This window comes from Corythoichthys intestinalis, chromosome 15, assembly GCF_030265065.1.
Source record: "Corythoichthys intestinalis isolate RoL2023-P3 chromosome 15, ASM3026506v1, whole genome shotgun sequence".
In the NCBI taxonomy this organism is placed as follows: domain Eukaryota; kingdom Metazoa; phylum Chordata; class Actinopteri; order Syngnathiformes; family Syngnathidae; genus Corythoichthys; species Corythoichthys intestinalis.
In genome coordinates this window covers 17,011,488-17,027,967 of record NC_080409.1, presented here as the reverse complement: position 1 = coordinate 17,027,967, position 16,480 = coordinate 17,011,488, and the positions used below count along the sequence as shown (strand labels likewise).

At 40.0% G+C, this 16,480-nt stretch overlaps 1 protein-coding gene across 2 annotated transcripts in view; it reads right to left on the bottom strand.

The window, feature by feature from the left end:
* The window catches only part of arid1b (AT-rich interactive domain 1B), a 400,911-nt gene that overhangs the window by 26,885 nt on the left and 357,546 nt on the right, over positions 1 to 16,480 (bottom strand). For both annotated transcript variants that reach the window (XM_057859493.1, XM_057859494.1), the window contains 2 exons: positions 5,503 to 5,630; positions 4,134 to 4,240 (listed from right to left, as the gene is read on the bottom strand). In XM_057859493.1, coding sequence (XP_057715476.1) covers positions 4,134 to 4,240; positions 5,503 to 5,630 — 235 coding nt within the window. The remainder of the gene's footprint in view (positions 1 to 4,133; positions 4,241 to 5,502; positions 5,631 to 16,480) is intronic.

Here is a 16,480-nt window from a genome sequence, read left to right as displayed (position 1 = left end):
TTCCGGTACACAGTGCTTTGATTCCGAAAATATGGCGGCAACTGTCAAAACACATTTCATCTCAAGAAGAAAACAATCTACCAACATCAGATTTACATACACAAGTGTTAACAACAAGCATAATAAAGTGCTTGTGTAGCGTAATCCGTTTCCACCAATATTTATTATTTATTTTATTCCACGGACGGCATGAAGGTTGCCCCAGCTGCTGCAGTTATCGGAGTCTGACGATAATGAGGACTCATTTATCCGTTCAATTGGCTGACATACTGACATGTGATCAGCAGAGATAGTTAGCTCTGATGGTTTCAAATGTGCATGTTTTCTGGAACAGCAAAAAAAAAAAAAAAAAAAAAAAAAAGGTTGAATTGATGCGACAAAAAAAGGGCAATGCAACATAAAATGGATCAAATCTTTAAGAGCAATGAAAGAGTTGAGGAAGCTTATTTATCATATTTAGTTTTATTTGCTCTGATAGGGAGGTTCAGAACATCTTAGCTGTCAATGTGCACTTTGGACTTATATTTGTTCATTCATGTTAGGCTACTTATTCATTTCCTTATGATTTAAAAAAAAGTATGTTTGCGCGATCTTCAAAATATATTCCATTTTATTCTCTATAATATAAGTCATTTCTACTTATTTTTGTGAATGTATGTTATTTATATCTTTGTTATATAAAAAAAGTAAATGTTTACATTAATTCAATTTTAATATACATCCTATGATCTTAAGCAGTTAAAATTGAGATTTGGCATTTAGTATGTGAGGAAATGAGGGAAAATAAAAATTAGGAGATGAAAGTTGGGGTTATTGCTGTTTTTGTTAACTTTTATTTTGCAACTCATTGAAAAAATATGAATGAAAATCCGTTTTTGCACCCCCCCCCCCCCAAAAAAAAAGAAAAAAAAGAAAAAGAAAACAATAAATACATAAATTAAATTTCTGGCTCTGCGGCGACCTTCACGTCAGAGGGTTCCGGCAAGTAATTCTAGCCACTTTCACTCCTGACTATAAGACTATAAGGACTAGGACTATGGCTAAACTTTAGCCATAATTTCCCAATTGTGTCACGATTAGATGAAGAGGCGGACTCAGCTGAGGAGTTAAGACAAAGATTTTATTTACAAAAACTAAGGCTCTTCCGCTTGTGTGCAGGAATGGAGAAAAATCAAAACACAAAGTAAGCCTAAACGATACAGTGGGGCAAATAAGTATTTAGTCAACCCCTAATTGTGCAAGTTCTCCCACCTGAAAATATTAGAGAGGCCTGTAATTGTCAACATGGGTAAACCTCAACCATGAGAGAAGGAATGTGGAAAAACCCCCCATAAAATCACAATGTTTGATTTTTAAAGAACTTATTTGCAAATCATGGTGGAAAATAAGTATTTGGTTAATACCAAAAGTTCATCTCAATACTTTGTTATGTACCCTTTGTTGGCAATAATGGAGGCCAAACGTTTTCTGTAACTCTTCACAAGCTTTTCACACACTGTTGCTGGTATTTTGGCCCATTCCTCCATGCAGATCTCCTCTAGAGCAGTGATGTTTTGGGGCTGTCGTTGGGCAACACGGACTTTTAACTCCCTCCACGGATTTTCTATGGGGTTGAGATCTGCAGACTGGCTAGGCCACTCCAGGACCTTGAAATGCTTCTTACGAAGCCACTCCTTTGTTGCCCTGGATGTGTGTTTGGGATCGTTGTCATGCTGAAAGACCCAGCCACGTCTCCAATGCACTTGCTGATGGAAGGAGATTTTCACTCAAAATCTCTCGATACATGGCTCCATTCATTCTTTCTTTTACACAGATCAGTCGTCCGGGTCCCTTTGCAGAAAAACAGCCCCAAAGCATGATGTTTCCACCCCCATGCTTCACAGTGGGTATGGTGCAATTCAGTATTCTTTCTCCTCCAAACAGGAGAACCTGTGTTTCTACCAAAAAGTTCTATTTTGGTTTCATCTGACCATAACACATTCTTCCAGTTGTCTTCTGGATCATCCAAATGCTCTCTAGTGAACCGCAGACGGGCCTGGACGTGTACTTTCTTCAGCAGGGGGACACGTCTGGCAGTGCAGGATGAGTCCCTGGCGGCGCATTGTGTTACTGATAGAAGCCTTTGTTACTGTGGTCCCAGCTCTCTGTAGGTCATTCACTAGGTCCCCCCGTGTGGTTCTGGGATTTTTGCTCACCGTTCTTGTTATCATTTTGACGCCACGGGGCGAGGAGGGAGTCGAACGTCTGTGTTGCCCAACGACAGCCCCAAAACATCACAGCTCTAGAGGAGATCTGCATTGAGGAATGGGCCCAAATACCAGCAACCGTGTGTGAAAAACTTGTGAAATTACAGAAAATGTTTGGCCGCCGTTATTGCCAGCAAAGGGTACATAACAAAGTATTGAGAGGAACTTTTGTTATTGACCAAATACTTATTTTCCACCATGATTTGCAAATAAATTCATTAAAAATCAAACAATGTGATTTTCTTTTTTTTCCACATTCTCTCTCTTATGGTTGAGGTTTTTTATTTTTATTTTTTATTTCGAGCATGCAAACACACACACACACACACACAAAACATACAATATAATTCAGCAAAAATAATTGCACTCGACAGGGAGTGGGAAGAATTTAAAACTTATTTTATCTCACCCCTGATCTCATTGTCCAGCATCCTTACTCATGGGATACTCCTGTCCACACAATGAAAACGAAGAAAAAAGGAAAAACAGACAAAAACAACTAAACCAACAGACAACCAACTAAAGTTGGCTCATTTACAATAATTTCAATATTTACACCAATTGACAAAAACAGCAACACACATTGTCAGCAAATGTCATTATATTGTGACCAGACCATATTTTTATACAACGATTTACATTTTTGGATATTTTGACACTGCTTGAAATGATTGTCTAAATTGTTCCAGAGTTTCACTCCACATACAGACACACGAAAACGTTTGCAAGTAGTTAGAAATCTTGGCAACATAAAATCTCCAGAGCCTCGCAGACTAAGACTGAGGTTTACCCATGTTGACAATTACAGGCCTCTCTAATATTTTCAAGTGGGAGAACTTGCACAATTAGTGGTTGACTAAATACTTATTTGCCCCACTGTATATCGTTTAAATCAGTGTTTTTCAACCTCTTTTGAGTCACGGCACGTTTTTAAATTGGAAAAAAATCTTGCGGCAAATAAATAAGTAAGTAAAATATAATTGTGAATGTTGAAAATACAGCACAGATTTGTATGGTTTGTATATTGATATGTAGACAATTTTAACCATACTTAAATGTTAGTTTAGATTGAATGTTAATCAGTATGTATCATCTACCAGTGAATGTGTGTGCATGTTTGTGTGGGTGCATGTACAAGAAACTGGGAAAGGCAGAACAACAGCTTGACAAGTGCTCTAGGAATGTTTAAGTCAGCAAAAGCTTATCTTCCAGCTTTCTATTTCCCCGAGTCTGTCTCCTTTGGATCTCTGACGCTTTGTGTTTCTGCACTCATTCCTGGCAGACAGATCATCTCTTTTGGGAGCACGTGGGGTCTTTCTGGCTGCTCTGAATGCCCTTAAATAATTTAAAAAGCCCTTACTACCATAATCAGCAAAAGAAAAGACAGGGATTTGGAGCGAAAAGGCGTGTAGTGGATGTGATGGAGGTGTATGTGTGTGTGAGGGAAAACAATTGAAAAGGGGGAGGAAAGAGCAAAGAGCAGATTTGCTGTTGCTGAGTTGAGCTGATTCAGGTGCTTCTATAAGGCGAAATGAGGGGTCAGCGTTGTGTTTGGGATGCGTTCGGTTGAGTGCAGTAAAAGTCATGTGACTTCTAGTGTGTCTAAGCATATTTGTGTCCAAGCGACTGTGTGCGGTAGATGCCAAGCTCTCGTGTAACCTCCCCTGCCAAAACACCAGTGAAAAAGAGCTGGCAGCCAAAACAAAGCGTGGAAAACATTAGGAATGGTAAATGTTAAACAAATCATTAAATATGGTGAGAAAAAAAACAGAAACAACCCGCTGTGCTGGGACAGCATGTGCGGATCGGAACTCATTAGGCGCGCAAGAACAAACAAAAAGAGATGAAAACAAGGAAAAAAAGACGCAGAATGACAATTTGTGTTACCTTTGGCTTGTGAGTGTCATTGGCAGGGCCATTGTCATCTTTTGCATCTGCTTTCATTTTCACATCTGGGCTCATCAACATCCCGTCCCCGGACATTCCAATGGGTCCTTCACGAAGCATGAAGAAAATGTTTAATGAATAAATGACATATATAGATATATATATATATTTTTTAAAAGGAAAACAACTTTTCTGGAGAGCTTCCTCAAACAAATTATGATTTTATCACAACTTCCAATGTAATCACTTGATTTGCTCCTGCTGCTTTTGCACAATTCATTCATTTCTCAAACAAATGGTAGTTCCTTTATGAGGCGTGAAAGCCTCAGGATAATGGCTTGTATGACGTCATAGACACTCGCGTTTCATCACATTGACATGTTGTCTCTCTCAAAGTTTTGCTCTTTAAGTATAGCCGCTTATAATTCAATAAACGCAATAAAGAAAAAAAATCTAAAACATGGCAGTTTGAGACAAAGCAAGTGCACTCTTGATTTTGTTAGAAGGAATCTAAATGAAAGTTCTCCTTCAAAGTGGAACCACATTGGCAAGCGGTGGGGTTTCAAAGCCTTTGGCATAACCGCCTTCGGATTCAAGCAGAAGAGCTAAGATTGTCAAGACCACAATTCATAGTGAAAGCTGTAAATTTCTTCTAAAACAGAAGAAAGGGTCCTTGGAAGCAAGGCTTTTTCTTCTATGCTGCAGCACTGTTAAGATTGAAAAACAAATAATACATTTTCACTCCTTTGGCAAACCGGGTGAATGCCGAGAAACCTTGGTATTCTAACTCATTCTAAGTTCCTCAAATATCAAACATTCTCATATTTAGCTTTGAATAAAAGGTGCCAATTCATTCAATGCCTTTACATGTGCCTTCATAGAGAATGCAGCGAGGTGAAGGGCTTGAAGAAAGTTTGCCACGTCAAAATTCTCTGCATGAAAAGTATGAAAAGCTGAAAAATAACTGGTGGAGAGGCATTTCCTGGTCCAGACCCCTTGACCCTTCTACTTATACTTATAATGTGATTTCAACTAATTTAATAGGAACACATACAGTACAGCATCTAGGGGTTTGCCTTGACTGGCCTGACCTACAGCACCAGACTGCACTGAATGAAACATTTTTTAATTAAATTTCCCCCCCTAAAACTATTCATGTGTCTTGGATAATCTTTTGGGCAATATTATGCATTAGACTGTCTTTAAATACTCTATGAGGATAAGCGCCACATAAGATGAATGAATAAACAACAACATACACAAAAAGCAAAAGTGCCAAAGCTTTTCCTGGGATCAAACGTTTTGAAAATCAACATCCAGAGAAGACAACACAATACACTTTGCTGCTAAATGGATTTAGAGATCATACCTGATGGTATCACATTGTAGGCCGAACCTTGTGCGTTGCCCATTGCTGAAATATTGTTGGCTGCTGGCCGGCTGTAGGGGGCTATGGTGCTTGCTTGGCTGATGCTAGGTCCTTGATAGCTGCCCTGCCTATACAAAAATGGAGGTGATTTTTAGGAAGAAAGTCTCAAATGTTACGCTATAATGGCAAGCTGTAGTTGAAAAGTGGTCACAGCGAAAACTGCAAAGGAACAGATGTCACATTGAATTAAGATGTTGTTGCTCGGGACTTTAGTTTTCAAAGGTCGACAACATATCAAACATCAAACACTTACCGTATTTTCCAGACTATAAGTCGCAGTTTTTTTCATAGTTGGGCTGGGATGCGACTTATACTCTGGAGCGACTTATGTGTGAAATTATTAATATATACAATTACATAATTATAAAATTATATAATAATGTATTAATAATTTCACGTTATTTTAGTGTTTTGGAGTAACACTGATGGTTTGGTAAACTTGTTAGCATGTTCTTTATGCTATAGTTATATGAATAACTCTTAATAACTATGTTACGTTAACATACTGGCCACGTTCGCATTTCGTTGTTCATGCATCATGTAACATTATCATACTGTTCACTTATTCAACATGTTGTTCTCTATTGTATTTTTATTTTAAATTGCCTTTCAAGATGGCATATCTGTTCTATGTGTTGGATTTTATCAAGTAAATTTCCCCCAAAAATGCCACTTATACGGTGTGACTTGTATATGTTTTTTTCCTTTTTGTTGGGCAATTTATGGCTGGTGCGACTTATACTCAGGTGCTACTTATACAGTACTTTTCGGACTATAAGTCGCGTTTTTTTCATATTTTGGCTGGGGGTGAGACTTATGCTCAGGAGTGACTTATGTGTGAAATTATTAACACATTAAGATATAATTTCACATGTTATTTTGGTTTTTTGGAGTGACACTGATGGTTTGGTAAACTTGTTATCATGTTCTTTATGCTATAGTTATCTGAATAACTCTTAAAAGCTATGGCCACGTTCGCGTTCTGCCTTTGGCAATGTGTGTTCTATTGTATTAATGACTTTTTTTATATTGAAATGCATGCTTTTAGTTTGTGGCGCTTTCACCCCCACGTGGGGGTGCACTCGCACTTCTTTACGTGAAGAGCGCTCAAATGCCAGAAGAAGACGGACACCTACGTAGCTCTGAGTGAGTGTGTGAGTTAGCGACAGAGAAACACGGCTGCGAACCTACGTTCATTGTTTATGCTTTTAAAATATCTCTACAGAGGCAACGCCTGTGTGTATCATCTTTTCTGTTGTTGTTGTGTGTTTTCCACCCGCGATCGGACACTTAGAGCCAGTTGTGTGGGTGTTTGAACGATGTGCTAATGCTAGCGGACGGATGTCATTGCTGTAAAACAACCTAATTATCATTTATTTACGTTGATGCGAACCTGTTTGGTATCGATGACCAAACTGATTCAGCAAATTATACGGACGTCCAGTATCGTCATTTGGGAGTTCGCTGTATAGCCAGGACCGAGCCGTAGCGTCCTAGTGAGGACAGTATATTCGCATTTCATTGTTCATGCACTGTACACTGTACATTTATTCAACATGTTGTTCTCTATTGTATTTTTATATTAAATTGCCTTTCAAGATGAGATATCTGTTCTATGTGTTGGATTTTATCCCCCCAAAATGCGACTTATACTCCGGTGCGACTTATATATGTTTTTTTTCTCTTCGTTGGGCATTTTATGGCTGGTGCGACTTATACTCAGGTGCGACTTGTAGTCCGAAAAATACGATTGTCCGAAAAATATGGTACTCCATAAGATTACAAACTGGTGAGCTACATCACTTCCATCCTCTCTCCCACAGGTCATAATTTAACTAATCAAGGTGTGCTCTGAAGAGGTTCATATCATTTGTTTCTATGGCAACGGGAAAAAAAAATCAATTCCGCTCAGTCTCTCCCCGTCAGCTTTCCTCATCTCATGGCTCATCATGCAGTGTTGCAAATGACATAAGAGTGGCTTATCCTCAACCTGCTGTTGAATGCCAACCGATGAGTTGGTACATTTGTGTGTGTGTTAATTAAACACCTTTCATTACATTTGTAATGAATCACAAACAGAATCAACAGAATCACAAAGGACGATTGGTGTGATATTAATATAAAAGACATAATTATCATGTTTAACTCTTTCAGTGTCATTGACAATAATAGACTTCCAATCAACGCATACATCCTTCGTCTGTGAGTTGAAATTACATTAAATCCATCTGAACTGGAGGTGGCACGGTAGCTGAGTGGTTAGCACGTCTGCCTCACAGTTCTGAGATCATTCAATCCTGGGCTTCAGCCTTCCTGTGTGGAGTTTGCATGTCCTCCCCGTGCCTGCGTGGGTTTCCTCCGGGAACTCCGGTTTCCTCCCACATCCCAAAAACATGCATGGTAGGCTGACTGAACACTCTAAATCAGGGGTGTCCAAACTTTTTGCAAAGGGGGCCAGATTTGGCGTGGTAAAAATGTTGGGGGCCGACCTTGGCTGTCGTCCTTTACGTAGAACAATATATTTAAGCAAAATTTAGCAAGCCATTCAGTGTGTCACATTTGCTTTATTATTTTTTTAATGAATAATTTCAACAATCTCGCAACTAGCCTTTGCGGCGTTCTCTTTCGACTCTCGGGCTCTTGCGAAATACTACTGCTGTGAAATTAAACAAGCTTCAAGTTGCTTCAATTTCTCGCTGCGTATCTTCCCTGTAATCTTGTCGTACATGTCAGCGTGTCATGTTTGGTAATATCGCCTCACGTTGAAATCTTTAAAAACAGCGACTGTCTCTTTGCAAATGAGGCAAGACACAGTTGTTGCATATTTTAGTGAAGACATAGTCCAATTTCCACCTATCCTTGAAGTGTCAGCCGTCACAGTCAACTTTTTTTTGTTGATTGTCGCCATTTTAGAAAATTGGAAGTAGAGGGTCACACGGAGTAATGATGCTTAGCCCTTAAATACCTGCAACATGAAGCAATTATCAGAGAATCCCGAAATTTGAAAAATAAGGTCCTAAGGAAACTTTTTTTTTTCAAATTTGTGAAAAGTCAAAATGAATATGTGTAATAAGCGCTGTAATATCTATAACCCATGCTAAATCATGTTTTTTTCTCATGGAACCTGCAGCTGCATGTGTCGACTTGCATCCATCTTTTTTTTTTTTCCCAAAAAGAAATGTCAAAATCCTAAATTAGTCTGAAATCGGAAATTTTAAGTGCATCAAATGTGATACATTTTGCAATAAAGGGTTAAAGTGCTGCTGCCTTTTGTGGGTAAATGAGGAGCAGCATTTCGTGTGTAAGCTACTTCATTTGCAGGTTGCAGTACTGCTGACCAATTTATTAAGTCTGTGTGCGGGCCAGATGTTATTGGTTTTATGACAGAGGCTGGGGGCCGGATGAAATTTGACCATGGGCCGCATTTGGCCCCCGGGCCGGACTTTGGACATGCCTGCTCTAAATTGTCCGTAGGTATGAGTGTGTGCGGGAATGGTTGTATGTCTCCTTGTGCCCTGCGATTGGCTGGCAACAAGTTCAGGGTGTCCCCTACCTACTGCCCGTAGTTAGCTGGGATAGGCTCCAGCACCTCCGCGACCCTCGTGAGGAAAAGCGGCATGGAAAATGAATGAATGAATGAATGAACTGGAGGGTGGCAGCGACTTAACATTCCTCCCACTTCAAATGGATTGATGTCTAGCACCATCAATGGCAGCCCATAAGTTAATAGTGCACAAGAAATTCAATTGCAACACTGTGTAGTACTGTGCGATATGGAGAAAAATCTCATATCACGATATGGCCAATTGATATCACATATTGAGATACCATGATTTTATACATTTTAATGATTTGGTGAAAAAATTTACAACAATTATGACAGCTTTTCCCCATTACTTTCTGAAGAGACATACACTGCTAGCCAAAAGTATTAGCACCCCTGTCAGATAATGCTCAATTTCTCCCAGAAAATGATTGCAATCTCAAATGCTTTGGTAGCAATATCTTCATTTATTTTGCTTGCAATGAAATAATAATACTTGGTAGCACAACATTTAGACAAAATAACTGCGAACAACCGCTTCCGGTATCCATCAATGAGATTCTTACAATGCTCTGCTGGAATTCTAGACCATTGTTCTTTGGCCAACTGCTCCAGGTCTCTAAGATTTGAAGGGTGCCTTCTCCAAATTGCCATTTTCAGATCTCTCCACAGGTGTTCTATAGGATTCAGGTCTGGACTCATTGCTTGCCAGTTTAGAAGTCTCCAGTGCTTTTTCTAAAACCATTTTCTAGTGCTTTTTGAAGTGTGTTTTGGGTCATTGTCCTGCTGGGAGACCCATGACTTCTGAGGGAGACCTAGCTTTCTCACACTAGGCCCTAAATCATGCTACAAAATTTGTTGGTAGTCTTCGGACTTCATAATGCCATGCACACGGTCAAGCAGTCCAGTGACAGAGGTAGCAAATCAACCCCAAAGCATCAGGGAACCTCTTACATGTTTGACTGTGGGGCCATGTTCTTTTCTTTTCTTTTCTTGTTTTTTTCCTGTAAACACTATGTTGATGCCTTTTCCCAAAAAGCTCTACTTTTGTCTCATCTGACCAGAGAACATTCATCCAAAATGTATTTGGCTTTCTCAGGTAAGTTTTGGCAAACTCAAGCCTGGCTTTTTTATGTCTCTGATTATGAAGATATAACTACCAAAGCATTTGTAATTGCAATCATTTTCTGGGAGAAATTGAGCACTATCTGACAGACAAAAAACATAATAAAGAAATACAGTATGATAATATTTACAACTGAGAAGCTATATGTATGTTATAATTTAAAGAATTTATCCAAGTTTAAGGTGAAGAACGTCCTCAACGGTTAATTGGTTATTAAGATAGTTGTCGATTAGTTTGCTAATATATTAGTTGTCGATTAATCGATTAATTGTTGCACCTCTATATTGAGTGGTGATAGGGACCTATTAAACCTGATTGGTTTTACTACAATGGCAAAGGTAATCCCATCAATGTAGCGAGTTAGCACAAATTGGGTTTCATCAGCTGGTCAAAATGCGCATGGCAGGAACAAATCTATTTAAGGCGATAATGACAATATACATGTAAAAGTCGATAGAACGTTTGATATCATTTTGGGTCTCTATATCGCCTTACACAGCACTAACATGCCGTAAGACGCACACATTTGCTTTTGCATTGCATTCCAAGTCAATTAGGACATGATAGCTTGTATTTTTGCAATATGGCAGATATTTTACTGTGTACATGCAAGTTCGAATTAGAGTGTAGCACTACTTTGTGCGGACTATACCAGGAAGAACTGGTCAATCAGACAAGCACAACAACGAGCAAGGAAGGGAGGCAGTCCTAATCGTCAAGGTGACATCGGACCAAACTTACAATACAGATACACACTTTTAAAACAGACTTTTCCCCAAAATTTCCTATAGGTGCAATGTTTTATACATTTGTAAGAAAGCAGGGGAGTGAACTCTGTGCCATTTAAAAATAAGATTAAACAAATGCAGGATGAAGAAGGACATATGAAAAGACCACTGGACGAGATGGACAATGGAACGTACAGAAGAAAGGCAATATAATATGCTGCATGATGTTTTTGTCATCAAGAGCAAAAATTCTATTTGGGTGTATGCCATTCAAAACACTTCTCTCTGGCATCAGTCTCTTTTTCAGACACGGCGTAATGCCTCATGTTGGAAGCGATACATTTAGCCTAAGAGGACGGATTGGCATGGTAAACCTCCCCATAATCTCATCTCACAGATGTAATTAGTCATACAGCACGGGTGATGATACATATGTAATCCCTCTGTTGGGGTGGGGGGTTCTGTCAAAAAGACACCACCAAGCACCAAAGCCCTGTTTATCTGGCCGCTATTCTCATTGGCTGCCTACCTGCACCCTAATAAGCCCCTAGTGTGTCAACACACAAATGTAATTTTTGATCTTTACACTTCTCGCAATAAAAATGTTTTCTTTCCAGCCAAATGCATTGGAACCTGCTTTTCCAGCCCTTGTGCACCCACTCACAGCAAAAAGGAGACACGGTCTCATGTGAATGGTCAAACGCCCAAATAAACAACAACAGTGGTTGGAAGCTTTTGACTGTTTCGCTCTCCCATTATGACTAATTCATGTCATAAAAAAAGGCCATTAGCGAGCACTTGATGGAGGCACCGCACAGTGTTTAATCACACTTAATATATGCATGCACAACCATCAGGGAGGAAAAAAGAGCAAAACAAATTCATCTTGCTCTTAGGCACCTTTACGCCAACAGGGGAAAAATTGCATCTTATTGACGCACAGAGAGAGATGGAGTGAGAGTTGGAAAGAAAAAGCAGCTGAAGGGCTGAGAAAAGGAAATAAAGAAAAAGGGTGCAAAAAGGAAGGCCATCAAGTCGAGAGTAGGTCTAACAAACTTGCGATAAATGAACACATATAAAAGTTCTCTTCAACTGTGAGGGACGGAATCTAGTACAAAAACCAGAAAATCACGTTGTATGATTTTTAAATAATACATTTGCATTTAATTGCATAAAATAAGTATTTGATACATCACAAAAATCGAACTTAATATTTGGTACAGAAACCTTTGTTTGCTATTACAGATACCAAACGTTTACTTTAGTCCTTGACAAGGTTTGCACACACTGCAGCAGGGATTTTGGCCCACTCCTCCATGCAGATCTTCTCCAGAGCCTTCAGGTTTTGGGGCTGCTGCTGGGCAACACGGACTTTCAGCTCCCTCCATAGATTTTCTATTGGGTTCAGATCTGGTGACTGCCTAGGCCACTCCAGGACCTTAAGATGCTTCTTACGGAGCCACTCTTTAGTTGCCTTGGCTGTGTGCTTTGGGTCGTTGTCATGCTGGAAAACCTAGCCACGACCCATCTTCAGGGCTTTCACTGAAGGAAGGAGGTTGTCAGCCAAGATCTGGCGATACATAGCCCCATCCATCCTACCCTCAATACGGTGCAGTCGTCCTGTACCCTTGGCAGAGAAGCAGCCCCAAAAATGATGTTTCCTCCTCCATGTTTCACGGTTGGGATGGTGTTCTTGGGGTTGTACTCATCCTTCTTTTTCCTCCAAACACGACGAGCAGAGTTTCGACCAAAAAGTTCAATTTTGGTCTCATCCGACCACATGACCTTCTCCCATTGTTCCTCTGGATCATCCAGATGGTCAGCGGCAAACTTCAGACGTGTCTGGACATGCACTGGCTTCAGCAGCGGGATCTTGCGTGCGCTGTAGGATTTTAATCCATGACGGTGTAATGTGTTTCCGATGGTTTTCTTCGAGACTGTGGTTCCAGCTCTCTTCAGGTCATTGACCAGGTCCTGCCGTGTAGTTCTGGGCTGATCCCTCACCTACCTCACGATCAGTGATGCCCCACGAGGTGAGATCTTGCATGGAGCCCCAGAACGAGGCAGATTGACCGTCAACTTGAACTTCTTCCATTTTCTAATAATCGCTCCAACAGTTACCTTCTCACCAAGCTGCTTGCTTATTTTCCTGTAGCCCATCCCAGCCTTGTGCAGGTCTATTATTTTATCCCTGATGTCCTTACACAGCTCTTTGGTCTTGGCCATTGTGGAGAGGTGGGAGTTTGTGTGTTTGAGCATGTGAACAGGTGTCTTTTATACAGGTAACAAGTTCAAACAGGTGCAGTTCCTTTCGGTAATGAGTGGAGAACAGGAGGGGTTCTTAAAAAAGAACTAAGAGCCGAAATATTTACTAGTTGGTAATGTATCAAATACTTATTTCATGCAGTTAAATACAAATTTATTATTTAAAAATTATACAATGTGATTTTCTGGATTTTTGTATTGGATTCCATCCCTCACAGTTGAAGAGAACTTATGATACAAATGACAGACCTCTACATGGCTTGCAAGTGGGAAAACCAGCAAAATCGGCAGTGTATCAAATACTTGTTCTCCCCATTGTATTTATCACTTCTGCATTTAGAAAAATTAACGAGTTGAATATAAAACAACAAAATTCTGCATTTGAAAGGATAATACTGCTCAATTTAGTTTGAGACGGTCAATTTTATTACAATACAGGCGAGATTTACTTGTTCGAAGCGTGAATGCGATTGTGAATGGTAATGTGTGCCTCGAGTCAGCTAATACAGGCTCCAGCACATCTCTTCAATTTTATAGCTGTTTACATAGATTTGGGTGAGTGCCCATAATGGTAACTCCAGTAAATGTAAAATTTGGAGATAAATGATTTCAGACCTAAAATCAGAAACTGTATCCTTTTGACTCCCCTCCCTTTCTCTTTCTCCTTAGTTATCAGGCCCCCTACATAGGCCTGTAGCGATAGCAAATTTTAGTGTGCAATAATTTATCTCATGAATTGCGATATTATTGCGCCCCCCCCAATTTATTTTTAAAACCAATTTACAAATACACAGTGAGAATACAATATATATTAAGAGATCAACTGCACCCATTTAAACACGATAAATGTTTACTCTTAAATTCAAAAATACTTTTTAAGAAATCACAACTAAAAACAATGCCTCTTTTAAGGAAAAGACAACAATATTAATACCGCACACAAACACAGAATAAATTAAAATATCTTTTTCAGGAAAAAAATAAAAATACACTTAATAACTTAAAGTGCCTGTGACACGAAAAAGCATGTTTATTTCATAATACACGCGGTATTTTATGCTCCTGAATGATATGGACCGCTTGGATGTGTGTGGAAGCGATCGCTATATTTATTTAGTTTTTTGAATCCCGCGCCAGGAAAATGAGTGACTTCCGGCTTCGGTCTTGCATTAAGGAGGAGGGCGCTGTGACGTGTACGGTAGAAGACGTCCTCTTCACGCTACAGTGTACTGTTGTGTATGAGGACGAAGGATTCAGCTGATTTTGCGAATTAATACGTTTATTTTTCGCATCACGCCAGCCAAACGGCTGCGGAAAAATCATTCTGTATGAGGGAGAGGCATGTGCGCCTTTTTGGAGTTTCAAAAGGTTCCCATTCACCGTGGATATTTACTGTGGGACCATTGGACTTACGATGAAGTGAGTAAACATCTTGTTTTGTATTATGTCAAATACGAATACAGCGATTACAAAGTAAACACTACAAACTTCCTTTAAATGAAGGACTACTTACGTTTGATCATTGATAGGCATGTAAAAAGCTCTCCTAATGCATTAGCAGCAGCACGTTAGCTGCGTTAGCTCCAGCCACCCTCCTCCGGGGAACGAACTGTAAATTGCTCTCCGCCGGGCGGTTTGCCGATCCGCTTAGACATTCGACAACCGGGTCGTCATGTCAAATAATCCAGGATAGCTATGTGTGATTTTCCGCTTTGAAGACTTTGAAACATCACTCGGTTCGGGTTAGCATGTCGGCTAGCTGTCACGCCTTCTGGTTTGTTTACATTCTCCGAAGCCGGGGAAGGGAAATGACATATGTCCGATTTAGGTGTCATAAAATATCGTTCGGGAGGTGCGACAGTAAAGGTGAAGTCGACAGTTTTGACCATTATGGAGTAATTTTGCCATGTCGTCCTGAATAAATGCATTTTTATTATTTCATATTCCATTCAGCACAAGACTGTTATTTGTCATGACCATGCCTTTTATTTAGCAATTGGGGAAAATGCTTGGATAAAAAGAATATCCTGTAAAAATATTGAAGTAAAGAGACAGAAACAATGACATTTTGCCGCTCTCTTCGTCGCGTTTTCCTCGTTGTGAATAGTTCCCCCTCAACGGGCTGACTGGTCCTTCTCAAGCCATTTATATAGCTATTGGGGAAAAATACTTGGGTAAAAAGAATATCCTGTAAAAATATTGGAGTACAGAGACTGAAACAATGACATTTTGCGGCTTTCTTCGTCGCGTTTTCCTCGTTCTGAATAATTTCCCCTCAATGGGCTGAATAGTAAAATCGATGAGCCAAGTCTACCGCTGACGTCATCCACCTGTTGGGGATGCTAAAGCCCTATAATGGTAGGCATGGCTAACCAGCAGATTAAAAGACTAATTTCTCGTCATCTGTGCTTTGCTAAATTGTTGTATATAGTCGAATCGTCTCAAAATATGATTCTAATTCACATAATAATGACATTTTAGACTTTTTTTCTCGTGTCATATGCTCTTTAAGCTCCGCGACCCTCGTGAGGAAAAGCGGTATGGGAAATGAATGAATGAATGAATAATAACTTAAGCATTTAGGCAAATAAAAACGTTTCCCCTCATAGCTTCTGCTATGCCGTTCTATGTGTATTATATTCTGATTGGGTGTAATATTCTGATTGGATGTTTTCCAAGGCACCCTGAAGCGCATGCAACGTTGTCATGTGACGCAGCAGTGAGAGAGGCAATGTCTCTACACAGCCTGCCGAGTGGCTCAGGTTGAGGAAGTGTTGTTGACGCCGTGAGTTAATAAAAAACAAAATTGTCAGCATGTCGTTTGTTTGATATCACTGCCAGAAAAACGCACATAATAGGACACCATACAGCTTCTTTTTTAATGTTGTCCTTATAATGATGATCTGCTGCATCATAAATCACTTTGAGACTTTCCACCTCCATGATGGAGCGTTCTTTGTCCATGTTCGCTGGTTAAACCGTGAATAAGCAACTGGGCTGTTGATTCCAGGCATGGCTCCGCCCATTATGACGAATGCGTCTCCAGCAAAAATAGCGCCCTAAACCATCCGGCGGGCTCCGGCACGCTGGAGATGGTCAGCAGTCAATCCGGACGTGTCCGATATACGTTGCACAATAGGATATAATGGGAACGGATTGGCTCCGGCGCTATTTTTTGCCGGACCCGGATCGAAGATGCATTTTGCGTAGTTGGTAACAAGGATGCCGAACTTTTAACAGCACATCGGTCGCACG